This window comes from Panulirus ornatus, chromosome 64 (assembly GCF_036320965.1).
Source record: "Panulirus ornatus isolate Po-2019 chromosome 64, ASM3632096v1, whole genome shotgun sequence".
Lineage (NCBI taxonomy): Eukaryota > Metazoa > Arthropoda > Malacostraca > Decapoda > Palinuridae > Panulirus > Panulirus ornatus.
The window spans coordinates 1,658,384-1,680,471 of NC_092287.1; the positions used below are offsets into that span (position 1 = coordinate 1,658,384).

At 44.4% G+C, this 22,088-nt stretch overlaps 1 protein-coding gene across 1 annotated transcript in view; it reads left to right on the forward strand.

The window, feature by feature from the left end:
- The window catches only part of LOC139746150 (uncharacterized), a 52,614-nt gene extending 31,175 nt beyond the window's left edge, over positions 1-21,439 (forward strand). Inside the window, exons 3-8 of the mRNA XM_071657015.1 lie at positions 2,651-2,721; positions 4,412-4,667; positions 14,596-14,806; positions 17,011-17,138; positions 17,809-17,977; positions 19,728-21,439. Coding sequence (XP_071513116.1) covers positions 2,651-2,721; positions 4,412-4,667; positions 14,596-14,806; positions 17,011-17,138; positions 17,809-17,977; positions 19,728-19,855 — 963 coding nt within the window. The 3' untranslated portion in view covers positions 19,856-21,439. The remainder of the gene's footprint in view (positions 1-2,650; positions 2,722-4,411; positions 4,668-14,595; positions 14,807-17,010; positions 17,139-17,808; positions 17,978-19,727) is intronic.
- Positions 21,440-22,088: the final 649 nt, after the last annotated feature.

Here is a 22,088-nt window from a genome sequence, read left to right on the forward strand (position 1 = left end):
CTGACGAGGGGAATGAGAAATGGGTGTGAGGATGTTTGTGTGAGCGCTTAGGGGGAACAGGAGCTAGGTGGCCTTAGGAACAGGGGTTAGGGTTGACCAGAGGTTGTATGGCCCCACAGCCTGTCGGTAAAGAGGGTACAGACATGGAAATTTGATGATCTGTTGAGAGAGAGAGAGAGAGAGAGAGAGAGAGAGAGAGAGAGAGAGAGAGAGAGAGAGAGAAGGGGGGGGGGGAAGCAGAAGTGAGAGCCTGGTTTTCTTGGTGAAGATTTATGATCATCCACTACGATTTGCCAAGAAGGAATTTTGCAAGTCTGGTTTGACCTTGACCGAATGCGGCAACAAGAGGTCAGGGGATGACCGTTCTGTCTTATCATAGATGTAACCAAGGAGGTCATGATGGGTATTGTTGATGTAAGCAGAGGACAATCCAGTAGGGCAGTTTGCGAATAAGTCAGTACCACCACAACTGAGCACATCCTTGTGGTAGACCGTCTACTGTGGTATAAATACCAACACCACAAAACAGAAATATCAGAGAAAGATAACTCGAGTTTTCTTCATTATGAACTTATAATGACTAGTTATCCAGGCTTATTGGCAGCCCTAGTTATAGGTCATCATAACAGCAGACACAAGTATTCAAACGTGTTTATGTTTTACAGAAAATATTTCAATACATTGACATCAACAGACTAAATGTGAGGATCTCGTTATGATAGATTGGCTTACCTCTTCCCTGTCCCTACCTGCCTCTTTATTTGTCCTTCTCTCCATATATATATATATATATATATATATATATATATATATATATATATATATATATATATATATATATTATTTGTCGCTGTCTCCCGCGTTGGCGAGGTAGCGCAAGGAAACAGACGAAAAAATGGCCCAACCCACCCACATACACATGTATGTACATACACGCACATATGCACAACTATACGTTTCAACGTATACACACATATACATACTGAAACATATATATATATATATATATATATATATATATATATATATATATATATATATATATATATATATATACATGTATATATTCATACTTGCTGCCTTCATCCATACCCGTCGCTACCCCGCCAAACATGAAATGGCACCCCCCCTTCCTCCGCGAGCGATAGGAAAAGATAGCAAAGGCCATATTCGTTCACGCTCAGTCTCTAGCTGTCATGTGTAATGCACCGAAACCACATATATGACCATATAGAGTTCTATCTCCTCTCACCAAACCCTTTGCTCTCACACACTATCTCCTTCAAGGCCACAGAAACTATTCTAAAAATGAATCACACCTAATATGGACAAGATTCTTCCCAACGAGCCATGAGTTGCCTCGACCATTCCGATCTTCACCTGTATGGGGGAGGCCCGGGCCACTCCGACCCCTCCAGGGGAATATGTTGGGGCCTCTCTGTTTACTATCCAGAGGCGGGAACCTGGAAACACGAAACTAGTTGGAATATTTAGTGGCTGGCTGCCCCTCTAATGGGTACCTCGCCTCATAATGACATAAGGAGAGAGAGAGAAAGACATGAAGGGGGAGGAGGCGGGGGGGAGATGGAAAACAGAATGTGGAGCTTACGTGTGGGGGAAGGTTCTTGAACTTGGGCGCTGTGTTGTGTAGGATAAGCGTGGGGTGAGGACACGAGAGGCGGGGGAGTGGGGAGCCAGCAGACTGTCTGTCTCGTCTACAACGACATCACTACCTTTCATCTCTTCTTTCTCTCGTGTCGTATTCCATTTGTGAGCTGTGTATCTGATCTACTTGAAGCAGAGACTTCGACTCCCTATCAGTCATCTAGACCGGGATTCCCATATTCCTTCACCAGTTTACACAAGACCTTGAACTATTCACACCACAACACATGCTAACTACATCTCCCACATGTGTGTCTCCAGAAAGAATGTTGAGCACGGCAACACACCTGGCCAGTAGCCAAGACGAGCCAGGCCAGTCTTCAGGCATTCAACTCAGGAAGCCAATATCTTGTGGTTACGAGAACACACTGAGACTGTGACTGTACCTCAGATCTTGCTGTATCTTACAGCATTATACTGTGAGGTTATGTACCCGTGTAAGGTGTAGTACCCCACCCTCACCCGCTGTATCAAGTCTTCCCTCCTCCGTGGTTCACAATATTATGAAACTTTTTCTTATATATTCGTTTAGTTTCACACTGTATTCCTCATAGTTCAGGACTGAGACAACGATATACTTTCCCCACGACAACTTTTCCTGTATCTCTAAGTAGTCCAAGAATTGGGTCTTATATTTCTGAAGTTCTTTTCTGAGAATCTTATCATATTGCTTTAATGTATTGGTATAACAACATTTCTTATATAAATCTTCCAAATCTTTTCTCCACTTCTCATGTATATATGTCCATGATATATCGTCCTGTCAGCAAAGTTATTATTATTATTATTATTGGTTATTTTCATTATCATTATTGATATCATTACTATTAGTAGTAGTAGTAGTTAGTAGCAGTAGCAGTAGTAGTAAGAGTAGTATAATTAGTAGTAGTAGTAGTAGTAGTAGCAGTAGCAGTAGTAGTAATAGTAGTATAATCATCATTACCATACTTGTCATATTAACACATTAATCTCTTTCTGGTCGCAGAGGTTTGACTTTGGTGAAGATAATGAGATTCTCGACGATAGTGACACTACTGGCTCCCCTTCTGGGATCAGGTAAGGTCGACAGTCTCACAATACTCCTGCCAAGACTCGTACCTATAAATTTCATAGTAATGAAGACAGTAACAGAATCGACTCCTGATCTCTGATAATGTCGATGACCCCATAGTGACAGTGGTAAGATTAGTCCTTATGACTGATGAAGTTTGAACATTATATTGGCCATGATATATATATATATATATATATATATATATATATATATATATATATATATATATATATATATATATATATTGTGTGTGTGTCTGTGTGTTTGTATAAGAAAATAATAGTAAATTGCTAAACAAAAATTATTTACATTATTTTTTGTGTAAACAAAATTTTTTATTGTAAATGTTTCGGCTGTAAACATCACCATGACTGAAATCGTCACGATTTGGTATTATCAAAACCTTCCTAAATGAATCAGTTTAGATGATTATCTATTAAACGTTAAATGTATTTGAAATGTACAAGTTACTGTAAGTAATGTACCGTGACAAGGTGACCTATATGATTTTAATTTTCCTAAATCTGGTATTTTGCTTTGTCTCTTACAACTGCTCTGCTCTGACCTTCTGTGGGAAGAAAAGATAATAAAGTTGGTTAACAGAGTTAGTAATGAGTTAACTCATAAGACAATATGTCACGATCTTATCAGTGAATCAAACATTACAGCACACCAGCATCTGCTGGGCTTCAGAATCCTTCATGAAAGTCACTGTAAAACCTGTGTTACCTAGTGACTGAGAGGCGCCTGAATGTACGCCACAACTCCAGCCTCAGGCTGGGTGGCTGGAAGGCTGGCTGGGTGGCTGGAAGACTGGCTGGGTGTCTAGAAGGCTGACTGGCTGGAAGGCTGGGTGGCTGGAAGGCTGGGTGGCTGGAAGGCTGACTGGCTGGAAGGCTGACTGGCTGGAAGGCTGGGTGTCTGGAAGGCTGGCTGGGTGTCTGGAAGGCTGACTGGCTGGAAGGCTGGGTGTCTGGAAGGCTGGCTGGGTGTCTGGAAGGCTGACTGGCTGGAAGGTTGGAAGGCTGGGTGGCTGGAAGGCTGGGTGGCTGGCTGGTTGTTGAACAAAGGTATTGTAATAAGAAGTCATTAGTTGGATGTGACGTCAGGCAATACATCACCCTTCCGGGTCTCCTGTCACCCAGGCTAACCACTTAATCCCATTTTCTTAAAGATGCAAGAAACAGAGAATAAGAGGGAAAGGTAATCTCATTTTCTTTAGGATGAAAGACACAGAGAATGGCACGGAAGAATAATCTCATTTGCTTTAGAATGCACGACAGAGAGAATGGGAAGTAGTGGTGGAAGTGGTAGGAAATTAAAAAAAAATTAACTATTCTCGAGACATTTGCAAAAGTTTCTCTTCTCCATCTATGTCAAACTGTGGCTGGGGTAGGGGTCCCCTGATGAGTTCGTCTTGGAAAATCACATGTTTACCAAATGGCGTCCTAGCTTCGTCTCTTCGTTGTATAACAACTGACTTATATTTCTCTCTTGTGTCTCCCCTGGTGATGTGATTATTACACGAAAGTGCACTTGGGAACTTATCGTGTTTCATATATATATATATATATATATATATATATATATATATATATATATATATATATATATATATAGCTTACTTTAAGAAGATGGGTTAAGAGTTCCTCTCTCTCCTGTTCTCCCTCACCCAACTCCGTCATCATAGAGCTGGTGGTGTCTGTGGGGAGATACGAACGCCAGGAGGGAGGTATGGCAGCGGGCAGGTGGGGTCGCCAGCAGCAGCGTCCCAGGAGCTGCTTCTGCAGATGGAGACGGCGTTGAGGAGGAGGAGCAGCAGCAGCAGCAGGAGGTGCACCCGCCAGACCAGCCCTACTTCGACTACCAGGAGTCGGCCAACGTGACAGCCCTCCTGGGCAAGACGGCCGTACTGAACTGTAGGGTTAAAAACATCGGCAACAAAACGGTACGTTGGAAGATGGTTGCTACCTTAGTGCTTATCAAAACGGTACGTTGGAAGATGGTTGCTACCTTAGTGTTTATGTGGTAATGTTATATGACGAATCTGTGTTATCGTCTTTAATGATTACCAAGAACAATACAGTAGGTTTTGACAGTATACGTCATGAAGAATCTTTATCAGTAATTATAGAGAGACTTTGAAGGTGACATCAATAAAGAAGAGACAGTTATATTTATATAATGCTTCTAGAAGAGAGTGAGTTATATTTATAAATGTTACTCTCATGAATAATGAGGTGGATTATTCTATTAGATTACATAATACTGTATTATCATTATTGTATGACTGCATTATTAACATTGTGCACATTTCATTAGTACATAAATGTAATTCATGTAACATTTACATTCTTACAACGTTCAAGCCAATTATTTTATCTGTATAACCATGACTAACATAGCCTCATGTAACACTCAAGGATGTGACATAGCCTAGTGTAACACTCAAGGATGTGGCACAGCCTCGTGTAACACTCAAGCAAGTCTCCCACACGCTAACTTACCTTAATTGCCTCCAAGGTCATCTTCGTCTCCTGGTCTCGTTATGTAATCCCCCCCCGAGTCTTTGTAAACAACCCGAGCCAGATATTCCTGTGGTCACATTTGGGTCTGGATCATCCACAGGAGTTGTCCAGGGGGTTCAGCTGGTCACCTTGTGGTCCGCGTCTGCTTGAGAAATCTAAGTTCGAGGTCATTTCAGCGTTCTGGTTTTCTTGCAGTGGCTTCAGGAAATACGTGAGATCATTCAGTATATCTTACCTCAACATTATGAATAAACTGTTGTTGAAAAGACTGTCATAGAGGAAAAGACAGGTAGGATGGGTTATTATCTGATCTATTCATTTATCAGCTATCATTATGAAGTCTGGCTTGCTAGGTAGATGTGGTTAACGCGATTAATGATAAATGTATAATCACATCATTATAGCTTTATTCACTGTATTAAATCTTATTCATCTACACTCAAACTTATATGATGCCTGTGTTGTCCAGTAAACAAGTGCGATCCTTTATATTGGATTAAATCATTTAGAATTTTATCTGTACGACCAGCAGCCCTGATCGATCACACGTATGCTTACCACATGTTTTCACTATTTTCTCGTATTTTTCTTGAATATATCCGGCATATATTCAGTCTATGTATATATAAGATATAACATCACTATAAGATAAAAACAGCCATCGTAGACGAAGGATTAGTTCCATGACACTAAAGGGATTACATGATTGTATGGCAGGATTTCCGTCAATCCACCATAACAACGAAATCCCCTTCGTGTCAGGCAGAGGATTAATCTCTCGTGGTCAGAGTGCTAGACCAGACCACCAGATTAGGTCACGCTACAGCTCCCTTAGGGGGCGGGGGATTATGAGGCAATTCCTCACCTAATATGAGGCCAGTTTTTATGAGGGTTCCAGGGAGTGAGGGAGAGGATATCCCGGCAGACAGGGATTAAAATAACGACGATTCTTCTTGTCTGTGCTGGAGAGAAGAGGGAAATGAGGGATAACATTGTCTGGGGCAACAGGTAGAAGGGGGCGTCAAAGGGGAGCCGTGAGACAGTGTACAGTAGGGAGAGTGCAGCGCTGAGGGAGCCTGACTCAGGGAACAGCAGAGAGGGTGTGAAGCTGAGGGAGACTAAGGGAGAGACATGAACGGGGTTGTAATGTGTTGTGTGGTCTGAATTGGTAACACTGCGTTATGATCAGGTGAGGGAGGAACTCAGTACTAAGAGAGAGAGAGAGAGAGAGAGAGAGAGAGAGAGAGAGAGAGAGAGAGAGAGAGAGAACAGTGGCAATTCTTTACTATTCATATTACCTGAGAAGGCACGGGCAGGTGTGGCCTTAATCAAGGCCATCCCATTAACGTTATATATATATATATATATATATATATATATATATATATATATATATATATATATATATATATATACGAATAAAGTACATATGAACCCATAGCCTAGCGGTAGATTCCCGCCTGTGGCACAGGGAATAATATATATATATATATATATATATATATATATATATATATATATATATATATATATATATATATTATCCCTGGGGATAGGGGTGAAAGAATACTTCCCACGTATTCCCTGCATATCGTAGAAGGCGACTAATGGAGAAGGGAGCGAGGGGCTGGAAATCCTCCCCTCTCGTGTTTTTTTTTTTTTTTTTTCCAAAAGAAAGAACAGAGAAGGGGGCTAAGTGAGGATATTCCCTCTACGGCTCGGTACTCTGTTCATAACGCTACCTCGCTAACGCGTGAAAATGGCGAATATGTGATATATATATATATATATATATATATATATATATATATATATATATATATATATATATATATATATATATATATATATAGCCCAGGCCTCGCAACCATAGGGTTGTGCGTAGGAGGGTGGATGTGATGGAAATGATATGTTTGAGGACAATATGTGGTGTGAGGTGGTTTGACTAAGTAATGAAAGGGTATGAGAGATGTGTGGTAATGAAAAGAGTGTGGTTGAGAGAGCAGAAGAGGGTGCACTGAAATGTTTACCAAATGGCGTCCTAGCTGCTTCTCTTCGATGTATATCAACTAACTTATATTTCTCTCTTGTGTCTCCCCTGATGATGTGATTATTACACGAAAGTGCTCTTGGGAACTTATCGTGTTTCATTTTCCCCGTGGACTCATAGGAATATCTTGATCACGGGCAAAATTGTAATCCTTTCCAATATATATATATATATATATATATATATATATATATATATATATATATATATATATATATATTTTTTTTTTTTTTTTTTTTTTTTATACTTTGTCGCTGTCTCCCGCGTTTGCGAGGTAGCGCAAGGAAACAGACGAAAGAAATGGCCCAACCCCCCCCATACACATGTATATACATACATCCACACACGCAAACATACATACCTACACAGCTTTCCATGGTTTACCCCAGACGCTTCACATGCCTTGATTCAATCCACTGACAGCACGTCAACCCCGGTATACCACATCGCTCCAATTCACTCTATTCCTTGCCCTCCTTTCACCCTCCTGCATGTTCAGGCCCCGATCACACAAAATCTTTTTCACTCCATCTTTCCACCTCCAATTTGGTCTCCCTCTTCTCCTCGTTCCCTCCACCTCCGACACATATATCCTCTTGGTCAATCTTTCCTCACTCATTCTCTCCATGTGCCCAAACCACTTCAAAACACCCTCTTCTGCTCTCTCAACCACGCTCTTTTTATTTCCACACATCTCTCTTACCCTTACGTTACTCACTCGATCAAACCACCTCACACCACACATTGTCCTCAAACATCTCATTTCCAGCACATCCATCCTCCTGCGCACAACTCTATCCATAGCCCACGCCTCGCAACCATACAACATTGTTGGAACCACTATTCCTTCAAACATACCCATTTTTGCTTTCCGAGATAATGTTCTTGACTTCCACACATTCTTCAAGGCCCCCAGAATTTTCGCCCCCTCCCCCACCCTATGATCCACTTCCGCTTCCATGGTTCCATCCGCTGCCAGATCCACTCCCAGATATCTAAAACACTTCACTTCCTCCAGTTTTTCTCCATTCAAACTCACCTCCCAATTGACTTGACCCTCAACCCTACTGTACCTAATAACCTTGCTCTTATTCACATTTACTCTTAACTTTCTTCTTCCACACACTTTACCAAACTCAGTCACCAGCTTCTGCAGTTTCTCACATGAATCAGCCACCAGCGCTGTATCATCAGCGAACAACAACTGACTCACTTCCCAAGCTCTCTCATCCCCAACAGACTTCATACTTGCCCCTGTTTCCAAAACTCTTGCATTTACCTCCCTAACAACCCCATCCATAAACAAATTAAACAACCATGGAGACATCACACACCCCTGCCGCAAACCTACATTCACTGAGAACCAATCACTTTCCTCTCTTCCTACACGTACACATGCCTTACATCCTCGATAAAAACTTTTCACTGCTTCTAACAACTTTCCTCCCACACCATATATTCTTAATACCTTCCACAGAGCATCTCTATCAACTCTATCATATGCCTTCTCCAGATCCATAAATGCTACATACAAATCCATTTGCTTTTCTAAGTATTTCTCACATACATTCTTCAAAGCAAACACCTGATCCACACATCCTCTACCACTTCTGAAACCACACTGCTCTTCCCCAATCTGATGCTCTGTACATGCCTTCACCCTCTCAATCAATACCCTCCCATATAATTTACCAGGAATACTCAACAAACTTATACCTCTGTAATTTGAGCACTCACTCTTATCCCCTTTGCCTTTGTACAATGGCACTATGCACGCATTCCGCCAATCCTCAGGCACCTCACCATGAGTCATACATACATTAAATAACCTTACCAACCAGTCAACAATACAGTCACCCCCTTTTTTAATAAATTCCACTGCAATACCATCCAAACCTGCTGCCTTGCCGGCTTTCATCTTCCGCAAAGCTTTCACTACCTCTTCTCTGTTTACCAAATCATTTTCCCTAACCCTCTCACTTTGCACACCACCTCGACCAAAACACCCTATATCTGCCACTCTATCATCAAACACATTCAGCAAACCTTCATAATACTCACTCCATCTCACTATATATATATATATATATATATAATATATATATATAGGAAAATGACAATAACGGCAGAGGAGGAAGAAGAGGAAAGGGAAACAAGAGGTTGAGGAAAATTAGACCAGTGTAAATATTAGTGAGGCAGGAGGAAGATAAGGTCAGAGGGCAACAGATGTGATGATGAAAGTGTCTGATAAGGAGAGAGAGAGAGAGAGAGAGAGAGAGAGAGAGAGAGAGAGAGAGAGAGAGAGAGAGAGAGAGGTATCCTTCTGGTGTGGCGTGGGGGTCAGAGGGATTGGGGAGGTAGAGAGAGGGAGAGGTGGGGGGTTAGATGTTATTACAACCTTCTTAATGATGATAACTTGAAGATAGCAATCATCACAACACTGAACAACAATAACAGAGGAAACTACGAGTCTTCCTCTTGCTTACCCAGAGCCACGCCTCAATATTTACACTGCGGGATTAATACCAGTCACACTCCTCACTTAACATTACACGGAGCAGCCTCCACTCACGGTACTCACTCAACATTTTACGGATCCATTCCCTTCACATTCCTCATTCAACATTACTCTTGAGGACCTACAGTATTCCAGGATACCTGGAGGTGTTCCATGGCTTCCAGTAGCGACACTGGAAGGGGTGTTCCATGGCTTCCCGTGACAACACTGGAAGAGGTATTCCATGGCTTCCAGTGACAATACTAGTAGAGGTGTTCCATGGCTTCCAGTAGCAACACTGGAAGGGGTGTTCCATGGCTTCCAGTGACAACACTGTTAGAAATGTTCCATGGCTTCCAGTAGCAACACTGGAAGGGGTGTTCCATGGCATCCAGTGACAACACTGTTAGAAATGTTCCATGGCTTCCAGTAGCAACACTGGTAGGGGTGTTCCATGGCTTCCAGTAACAACACTGGTAGAGGTGTTCCATGGTTTCCAGGGGCAACATTGGTAGAGTTGTTCCATGGTTTCCTGGGACAACACTGGCAGGGGTTTTCCATGGTTTCCAGTCGCAATAAAACGTGCTCTTACAGTGGCAATTCCAGGAATGAGTCTGGAAGGTGACGATGAATTTTGCAAGGCTTTCTGGCTGGCTGACTGCTGGAGAATGTCACAGGTCTGTGTCCCCACTGGCTGATGACGTCCACCCTCACACTCTCCACCCTCAACCCTCCCTCACACATATCTATCATGGCTTTATTATAAAACTGATGCAAGGGTTCGAGACCGCCTCCTTACTCTCTCTCTCTCTAAGTCTTAGAACCCATCGCTGGAGCTCCTGAAGCAGACACCGACACCAGTGATGCTTCAGAGGGACGAATCGTCGACCCCTTGGCGACCCATCTGTACTCAGACAGCGAGGTCCAGAAACTCCCACTAATTGAGTCCCAGACTAAATGAAGCCAATTATCATCGAGGTTGCAAGGTCAGCTGATTGTGTGTTGTCGATCCATATCTTCCGCGTGAGCAAGTCATTTTCCATTTAGGTATCGAACGCTTCGAATGAATCGGCGGACATTGTTGTGTTCGTATTGTGCATTATTGTTTCCACTGACGGCTCACAGTACCTAAGAAATGTATCTATAACAGAAAGATGATGGTTTTGCTTCGGGTATTCGTGATTCTGTGATAAAGTCGTTGTCTGTCAACCGTTCTTGCAGAAGTAAGAGAAATGTGAATCAGTTCAGATGGGGAGACGAATCACCGGATCTCAGCTGAGGTAAACTCAGTTTAAACGTACGCAGAGGAGTGGATAATGGCCACTGTGGTGCTGAGGACGAGTGCACACTCCCCTTCACACCAGAGATGACCGGAAGCTAATGAGGACATGAAGGGTTTCATGATCCTCGGAAGATGAATCATTTCTACAAGGTCTTGTGTTCAGTTTCGTCAGCTTCTTGTGTTTATAGGTTCGGTCTTCCCCATCCACCATTACCCCGGCCCTTCTCTCTTATTCTACCCCACATCCCTCCATGGCCGCCTGATGGCCCAGGTCCACACTGTCACCATCCATCATCCATCCTGGCCATATCTCAAGATGGCCACCACGAAAACATGGCCATGATGCTGTGCTGGGGAGGGATTGGGTAGAAGATTCATCTCTTCCATGAAAAGTGAGCTATGATAACAGCGGCCTCAATACGTTAAGTATTACAACCACTACACCAAGAGTTATAATGTTCAGAGTATAATGGAAGATTACTTACTACACAGATGGAAGTAGAACCTTTATGTTTTGTGGAAGGTTTCATCACAGCATCATTAGTTGTGAGTATATCAATGATTTTGAATAAGTATATTACACTATATTACAATACGGTCATTAGCATTGAGCCTCTCGATGCTTAGTAAATGAAAGTCAATGATTATCATGATCAAAATCATTGATTATAATTGTTTTAAAGACTTGTCAAAATATGTGAGGACAATTGGAGCGTGTTTAGGGCGTGTGGCGAAACACAACTAAGGATACCGTAAAGAATTACTGAAAAATCAAATCTATGGTCGATTCTCCTTTGCTCTCACACCGAGAGATTGACTTTAAAGGAGACATTTCTCAGAGTAGAAAGGGTTGTCAGTTTGGTCTTCAACACTACTCGTTGAGTATTTATAGAAAATATAAACAATACTTGACTTCCATTACCTACACAGTAATATTTATATTGACTGTGAGTATTAAGTCAGAATAATATATAAATGTATAATCTATCACTAGAGTATTAGCCAGTGGAAGAGGACATTGATCCCAACGTTTGATATAAATGAACTGGACGTAGGTAATAAACCCGTAGCGACAACATAATGCTATACACCCACACAGTGACGATACATGTAGTGACTAACAGTGCACTGTGTGCGTGTCAGTATCTCGCCTCTATAGACCAGTACGATATTGTAAACTGCTGCTTGCACTCGCCCACCGACCACATAAACATGAGCTTGTCTCCGCAGACGCCAGTGCAGAAGCGCTGGAATAGCGGGTCGCGTCTTGCATACATGGTGGTGGGAGGGTTGGGGCAAGGGCGTGGATGGCGGCAGGCAGGAGGCGCGAGACCGCCTTGAGGAGCTCGAGGACGTCCCCGTCTGTCGTATAAACATCATGGGGATACAAGGCCCAGGCTCAGTGTTGGTGTCGGCTATCGTCCTTAAGGATGTCGTGTGTGGTGTGGTGTAGTGTGGTGGTGTGTGGTGTGGTGTGGTGTGTGTGTGTGTGTGTAACGTGGTGTGGTGTTCGTGTTATTACGTACCCCTCTACACCCGCCTCCCCCAACAACTATACGAACGCAGACAGTTCGTGACGTAGTGGGTGGGTGGGTATGCGTACGCATCGGTATGTGCGTCTCTCGTGGTGTTGTGTTGGTGATGGCATAAGTTCCAGGGGGAGGAGGAGGGGTTGGGGGCGTGTGGTAGGGGTGGATTCGAACGTGGAAGAATGGGACAGGGAGATTAGGGAGCACGGAGACTAGGGAGCAGGAGGGCTGAGTGAGTTTGGAAGGACGCCTGTGGGAGCGCACGATCCACGACGACAACCCTGGGGAAGGAAGATTTGATCCTTAGAAACTGGGACTTGGGGCAGAGGTATGGACTGGACGATTCACAGAAAACGGGACCTACAGAGCAAAGGTCAGGAGCATCGGAATGATTTTTCGGTCGCTAATGGTAATGATTGGGGACCTGGAGGTTATGACTGGGGACCTGGAGGTAATGACTGGGGACCTGGAGGTAATGACTGGGGACCTGGAGGTAATGACTGGGTACTTAGAGGCAGTGGTCGGTTACGTGAAGGTAATGATGGGTTATGTGATTTTCATGTCTGGGAACCAGACAAAACTGACTGGGAACAGCCCTAGGAACGTTCTCAAACAAGATATGGATGAGGACTGTAATGAACCACAGTAGTAATAGATGAAAACCTTATCGATCAATAACTCGATCTTTATATAGAGGAAGACGATCAATTATGAAACTACCAGACCGTTCAGCCACATGCCCTGGTTACAGTGTATAAGGAAAAGAAATAAGATCTATCATAAAGTAAAGGTTCCAGAGCAGGTCTTGTTTCATACAATGAATAACAATGAAGAGTGGTTCTACACCATCCCATTTGGGTGATTTATTATGAATAATTATTCAGCGCATTACACGGGTAAGAAAACCACTGAAAAATAGTGAAGAATGGATGACTTATACATGACAAGGGGAGATGTATGATGTATGGGCTGGGGTACACGGTGTGGTGCACTCCAGCTGGCGTTCTCATACTGGCAATGCCTCATACTGACACTTTGCTCATACCAGCACATTCCTTCCTCACACTGGCAATGCCTCATACTAGTAGTGCCTCACACTGGCACTTCCCTCATACTCCTACTGTCTTATACTACCACCTCCCTCATACTGGTGGAGGGAGGGAGGGGGGCTCCCACCTCCCTCAGTCACTCGTGCTCCGCCCAAATTACTTTCTTGATTCCAATTTTCCGGGTCAGGTCAGAGGTCTTGTGTTGCAAGGCTCAACACAACCAGCGGTCTCCTCCACAGCCTCCGTCACCCTTGTATTGCGACGCGCAACACAACCAAGATTCTGAAACACTTATCATGCAATGATTCTATCCGGCGTCCCTTCATCTGATGTGGCCCGCGGGGCTTCTCCCTCGCACATACATGTCTTATTTTTCATGCCCTCTCTCCCTCCTGAGAGAGGATAGTCTATTGTGGCTCCTCAGTGGGACTAGTCTCCTGTAGTCCTTTATCAGTGGGACTAAGTCACCACTTGTCCTTCCTTCAGTGGGGCCTGTCACCACTAGTCCTTCCTTCAGTGGGCACTAGTCTCCCATTCCACTTGTGTCTCGTGTGGCCCCCCTGGGGACGCTCTCCTCACCAGTCTTGTGTTATTTCCTCTCGTCCACAAGATTAAAACACGGGTCGTTCGTGCAGCGGAATTCTTACCGTGTCTTCCAGGGAGATGGATCTAATCTTTCTCGTCCTGTCGTTCGATTTTTTCCCCACAGTCGTACGTCTGCCTCCAGGTCACCACGACGACGACCAGCCTCGGGGGTCGTCCCTGGCTAACATCTCCCAGAATAATCATATTTTTTTCTCCCGTTATCATCATGTGTCCAGCGATGAAGGTCCTCACACGGGGCGCTGGATGCGTCCATTCTCCATTTAGCTCGGTGATGAGACCTTCCATTATCACATCTTTTCATGAGTGAGCTTCCTGGAGCCTTCTTCCTGCCGCAGGTGTCGTGGGTGAGGCACAGGGACATCCACCTCCTGACGGTGGGCAGGTTCACCTACACGTCGGACGAGAGGTTCGCCACGCGCCACGCCCACGGCTCCGACGACTGGCTCCTGATGATCCACTACCTGCAACGCCGCGACGCTGGCCTCTACGAGTGTCAGATCTCCACCACCCCGCCCACCAGCCACTTCGTCCACCTCTCTGTTGTTGGTGAGATGACTGGTGGACCGTACTGTTGTTGGTGAGATGACTGGTGGACCGTACTGTTGTGGGTGAGATGACTGGTGGACCGTACTGTTGTGGGTGAGATGACTGGTGGACCGTACTGTTGTGGGTGAGATGACTGATGGACCGTACTGTTGTGGGTGAGATGACTGGTGGACCGTACTGTTGTGGGTGAGATGACTGATGGACCGTACTGTTGTGGGTGAGATGACTGATGGACCGTCCTGTTGTTGGTAAGATGACTGGTGGACCGTACTGTTGTGGGTGAGATGACTGGTGGACCGTACTGTTGTGGGTGAGATGACTGGCTTATCTACTTAGATAAGCAGATTTTGTTAAAAGTGTCACTACAGATCATGCTATTCTTCACGTTGAATGTGACTGTAGAGTCGAGATGTGTTCTGTGGGTGTTAAGGTCTGGTAATAATCCATGTAAAAGTTACATGATTAATATGCTATATATGTATCCACTGGTCATATTCATTTTGTACCTGTAGGACACAGAATGCTTCCTCTGTGTATGGTCTGTGTCTTTCTCTGTCTCATCTGTGCTTCCTCTGTGCATGGTCTGTGTCTTTCTCTGTCTCATCTATGCTTCCTCTGTGTATGGTCTGTGTCTTTCTCTGTCTCATCTATGCTTCCTCTGTGTATGGTCTGTGTCTTTCTCTGTCTCATCTGTGCTTCCTCTGTGTATGGTCTGTGTCTTTGTCTCATCCGTGCTTCCTCTGTGTATGGTCTGTGTCTTAGTCTCATCTGTGCTTCCTCTGTGTATGGTCTGTGTCTTTCTCTGTTTAGTCTGCGCCTTTGTGATGACTGTCTGTGTTTAGCTGTGTGTATAGCCGGTATTCAGCTGTGGTCTTTACCCAGTATTCATCCTTCAAGAAGTTGTTCACTATACAACATGAATTGATGAATAAATAGTGAGGGGAATATTCATGCTTAATCATACCAGTAATTAAGTAAATAATTATCTTCTACAATGAACGAATGTACTGGTTATGTGAGGGTATGTACATGATTAATTAGTACAAATATAATTGCAAAAAAAATATCATAAAATGAGGAAAGAAAAAGATTAAATCTGGTAACATTTATCTGTGGTACTGTATAACCATACAGTAATTTATAACCATGCATTAATATATAACCATACAGTAATGTATAACCATACAGTAATGTATAACCATACACTTATTCATTCCATTCATCTGCCGGCCAGACTGACTTCCCCCATACATACGTAATCAAATCCAAACATCTTTAGCATTTGCGTCTCCTCATCAATTAATGACTCCCGGCAATTAGCATTTTATGCTAATGACCCAACCAAGAGGTCCCCTGATAACTATTAATTCTAATTTCTAGTGTTTCTCATTCATCGTATTTAATATGGATCTCATTTCTCGTGTTCACTGTTTCATTTCTCCTTCACCCGGCCATTATATTTCCCACTGGACATTCACCGCACGTCGGGATATTCTCATTTGCTCATTCTTACCTCCTGGTGGGTGAGGCATCGTGTCCCTCACCCACCACTCGATCTATCCTCCCTCAGTCGCCAGTGTCTTATCTTTCTCAGTCGCTTCTCATGCCCTCAGCTGCCCGTGTACTCTCAGCTTTCTCATTAGCTCGTCAGTGTTCGCATCCCCGACTGGGATCATAACCATTCTCATCATTATCACAGAGCTAGCTCTCATATCTCTCTCTCTCTCTCTCTCTCTCTCTCTCTCTCTCTCTCTCTCTCTCTCTCTCTCTTCTCAATGTCTCTCATTCTTTGTGTTTCCCATCCCATGTATGTTCACCTTTCCCACATCCACGGATAGGTTCCTCTCCTTCAGCAATACATGGCATGTATATCTCTTTATGTATCCTGCACAGAGCTAGGTACAGTGATACATGGTTAATTACCTGTATACATACACACGTTATGTCTTTATCTTTCTTATGTCCCCCATGCTGTGTCCTACCCTCTCCTATATATACATCCTTTGCGTCACTGTGTTATATCCCTTCTATAGCGATACAGTGTATGTGTCTCGATGTATCCTCCAAACAAATGGATACAGACATACATGGCTAACTAGATGTATACATAAACACGCCATGTATCCCTATTGCTCTATGATGTCCCCCCCCCCACCACGTATCCTTCCCCTACCCTAGTGATACATACTATGTGTCATCAACAGAGGCGGAGACTGTGATAGAGGGGGGGCCAGATGTATATATAAACACGGGGAGCCGACTGGCCCTGACCTGCAGCGTCCAACACAGCCCTGAGCCGCCTGCCTTTATATTCTGGTACCATGATGATAAGGTGAGTACGCTCTTTCTCTCTCTCTCTCTCTCTCTCTCTCTCTCTCTGTGAGAGAGAGAACTAAGGATGAAGGGAGGTACCAGGGGGTAAGAGAGAGAGTCATACCTACCACTGTGTGTGTGTTATCATACCTACCACTGTGTGTGTGTTATCATACCTACCACTGTGTGTGTATTATCATACCTACCACTGTGTGTGTGTTATCATACCTACCACTGTGTGTGTTATCATACCTACCAAAGTGTGTATGTTATCACACCTACCACTGTAACTGTTATCATACCTACCACTGTGTCTGTCTGTATCATACCTACCACTGTGTGTGTTATCACACCTACCACTGTGTCTGTTATCATACCTACCACTGTTGTTATAACCTCCACTAACAAGCATGATAGTATCATACCTGCCACCGTATGTATAACAACCCCTCCCACGTCCGGGCATGATAGTATCATACCTAGCCCCACAGCTGGAACAGAAATGGAAAAGAGATCCATCAATCACTCCCTCTAACTGTGGATTATAAAGGGATTTCACACAGTACCTGTAGTACAATGCTGGATTTAACTCTCATAGGATTACATACGCTAATACGCATATCATGGGTTTACATACGCTAATACGCATGTCATCAAATATGAATACATGTGAAATCTGTTGTTGCCAGTTGGTGAGCTACGACAGATCGCGCGGGGGCGTGGTGGTGTCCACGGAGAAGGGCGTGGTCACGACGTCGCGCCTCCTGGTCCAGTACGCCCACACGCGCCATACAGGCGTGTATACATGCGCCCCGGCCAACTCGAAACCCAGGAGCATCAACGTTCACGTCATAGCAGGTAAAGCCACACTTGTTCATACTGGGGTTAAAAGATGATGGACTTGTTTACTTTTGAGCCGTTTACATGAAGCCGCTTCGGCCATCAGGCTCGGAGCTTCGTGTGACACCTGAGTGTGAGACAACACAGTGTAGTTCAGTATCCACATGATGGCACTACGTTGCTACACTCCTGTGTGTAACGTACATTTAAGTCGTAGTAAGTGGTGGGTAAAAGGGGGAGGGGCTGGTCTGGTTAATGGATGGTCAATTTACGAGTCTTAACCCAGGGGTTCGAACAGTCTCGACTCAGGGACGGGGTTCGAACACGAACGATGTTTGTCGTCTAGTCTCGTCTCGTCACCACCCTCTCCCGTCCACTGTCTCCTGCCGTCTCTCCCATTGTTTTCTCTCTCTCTCTCCCTCTCTCATTCTCCCCCTCGCTCACCCGTACCATTCTCTCTCTCTCTCTCTCTCTCTCTCTCTCTCTCTCTCTCTCTCTCTCTCTCTCTGCCGGAGACAAAAAGCGAAATTAATGTTCGGTTCTTTCCCTCCCCTACGTAAGAGTAGAGAGCCGGGGATCCTCTCCTCCCCTGCTGAGCGTAGTGACGGTGCCCCCTCCCCCACCAGAGCCCAGTAGTTTACCCCCCCCCCCCAGCACCAGCTCACAACTACAGACCTTGATAGCACACCATAGCGTCCCTGACTACCCCCGCGGGGAGGGGGGGGGGGATGGTTTGGCCAGCCTCGTCCACCACTGACGATGGTCATTCTCTCATTAAAGGTGGACACACACACACACACACACACACACACAATGACCTTTGACCTGACCTCGACCAGGGAGACTTGAAGACAAATGTCTACAGGGAACGCGGGTGATGGAAGCTGTACGTAACGCTTGTTCCAACACACAAGTGACTCAACGAGTCAGTGACTCTACAAGTCATCGACTGTACGAGTCATTGACTGTACATGGTATCGAGAGGACAGGGTCACTAGCTACAAGAACCGTAGGTTCGTATGGCTGAGGAAAACATGAGAATGATAGTGTGAGGAAATGAGAGAGAGAGAGAGAGAGAGAGAGAGAGAGAGAGAGAGAGAGAGAGAGAAGGGACAGACGGAAAGACACCACAGAGGACAGACAGACAGACAGACACAGCGCAGACGGGACAGACTCGCTCCGTAGACGGTGTTCTGGGGACATGACTACGGCAGGAGGTGATGACAGGAGAATGACGACAGAGGCCGACACACTGGTGTACGCATTTCCTAACTCGAGGCATGATGAATGGTGAAGGTCCCCCCCCCCCCAGCTGACCCACAGTGAGGGAGGAGGAATCACATTAGTGTACGAGGCCGTCTCACGCTGTCTTCACTACTTCGCGATGGTGATACACAATATGGTTAAGACTTGATTCCACTCCATCACAGTGTTCAAGGACTTTGTGAGGTTAAGTTCTAAGACTTAAGGTGTTAAGATGATGGATTAAAAGCTAACCTAAGTCACCACCAAAGTATATAAGTTATTAGACTCCCAAGTTTCTAGCTAGGTGGAGTCAAGTGATTGATTTAATGTACTGGTAGAGTTATGATGGGGAGGTGCTCGAGTTATGATCCTCGGCAAGTTATATCATCTCGAACACCTGGAGGGTCACATGACCAGGTGATTACACTGAGGCAGTTATGAGACTCATGGAACACATTTCAGAAGTGTATTACTATCACCAGTTCACTCTCACACTCTCTCTCTCTCTCTCTCTCTCTTCCAGGACATCAACCAGCTGCCATAGTGCATGAGAACAACGGTAGTGTGAGACTGGTAGTCAGGTGGACCCCTTGTGTCTCCAGCTGCCTCATTGGTCTCCTCCACCTCACAGCAGTGTGGGGTTGGTGGTGAGGTGGGTTCCCCTTCACCTCCGTTTTCTTCAGCCCCTTCACATCACAACGTCTCTCCATCCTTTGGCTCACGCCATATGACCCCTGCCGCCCCTTTGTGGGCGCGCCCCTCCGCAGCCCACAGGTGTATACGCAATGTATACGCAGTGTTAAGGACACGTATACATCCTCGTGTGGACGCTGGCATGTGCACACAGTTGTGCGTGTGTGTGTGCGTATGTATAAACACAAGTAGTTAGTGACGTATGTCTTCAGACGATCGCACGAGGCGGGCACGTCACGCTTTTATAGGGCCCATGACGTCAACTAGGCACAGTGGCCTGATTGGTCAGTTGCTATGTGTGTCGCAGCAACAAAGGCAACAAAACCTGATTGGCCAGTAGATGTGTGACGTCACCCGGTGACAAGAACTTCTGGTGTGTGACGTCATAACGTTAGCAATAGCTGATTGATCGGCTAGTGTGTGTCGTAAACCGGGGAAGGAGAGCTTATAAGCCGGATTATCTGTATAATTACCCGGGAAAAAAGACCTTTCTGACAGACTGTTGTGTGTGTGTGTGTGTGTGTGTGTGTGTGTGCCTCAGCCTGTTAACAAGATCTGATTAGCTAACTGTCATGTGACGTCACCTAGTAACAAGACCTGATTGGCTGGTTGATATGTGACATCATGTAGTAAATAAGACCTGGTTGGCTGGCAGGGTTGTGATGTCATCCGGTAAACAAGAGGTGAGGGTTGCCTGCCAAGCTTAATCCACACAGATGGGAGATTATGTGGTGCGGGGGGCCTACTATACCTTGGTGAGAGATATTGATGATGTGGGAGATGATGATGAGAGACATTAATGATGGTGATGATGAGAGATAATGATGATGATGGTGATGATGATGAGACACATTGATGATGGTGGTGATGATGATGAGATACATTGATGATGAGGGTGATGATGAGAGATAATGATGATGATGGTGATGATGATGAGATACATTGATGATGATGATGGTAGTGAGAGATACACAACAGAGGTGGGACACATTTACCTCTGGGAGATATTGATGTTGATCGTGTCACAGTCATTGATGAGGGAGGCACCAGAGGTCATTATTGATGATGAGGGAGGCACCAGAGGTCATTATTGATACCTGGAGTGAGAGACATTGATGATTATAGTCATACTTCATACTGAGATATAATAATGTGGCGCTAAAGGTCGTAACCAACACACGGTAACAAGGGATTTTCGCTTTTGAGGTAACGTGACAATAAATACGATTCACAAGAGCAACAAACACAACATTAATCTTATTTCTCTTTCATGTGAATCATTTTTCATATTTTTACACGTTCAAAAGCAGAACAAAGAAAACAACAACAAAAATTGCCTTTTGAGTTCCTTTTTTTTCCGTTGCAATCGGCAGTGTTCACTGATGAACAATTAAACGCATCCAGCGTTCTATGAAAATGTGGAAATATATGAATTACTCTCCCTGTTGTACATGACACTACCCATGTAATTATTTCAAAATAATTAACATGATGGATTATATATATATATATATATATATATATATATATATATATATATATATATATATATATATATATATATATATATTTTTTTTTTTTTTTTTTTTTTTTTTTTTATACCTCGTCGCTGTCTCCCGCGGTTGCGAGGTAGCGCAAGGAAACAGACGAAAGAAATGGCCCAACCCACCCCATACACATGTACATACACACGTCCACACACGCAAATATACATACCTACACAGCTTTCCATGGTTTACCCCGGACGCTTCACATGCCTTGATTCAATCCACTGGCAGCACGTCAACCCCTGTATACCACATCGCTCCAATTCACTCTATTCCTTGCCTTCCTTTCACCCTCCTGCATGTTCAGGCCCCGATCACACAAAATCCTTTTCACTCCATCTTTCCACCTCCAATTTGGTCTCCCTCTTCTCCTCGTTCCCTCCACCTCCGACACATATATCCTCTTGGTCAATCTTTCCTCACTCATTCTCTCCATGTGCCCAAACCATTTCAAAACACCCTCTTCTGCTCTCTCAACCACGCTCTTTTTATTTCCACACATCTCTCTTACCCTTACGTTACTTACTCGATCAAACCACCTCACACCACACATTGTCCTCAAACATCTCATTTCCAGCACCTCCATCCTCCTGCGCACAACTCTATCCATAGCCCACGCCTCGCAACCATACAACATTGTTGGA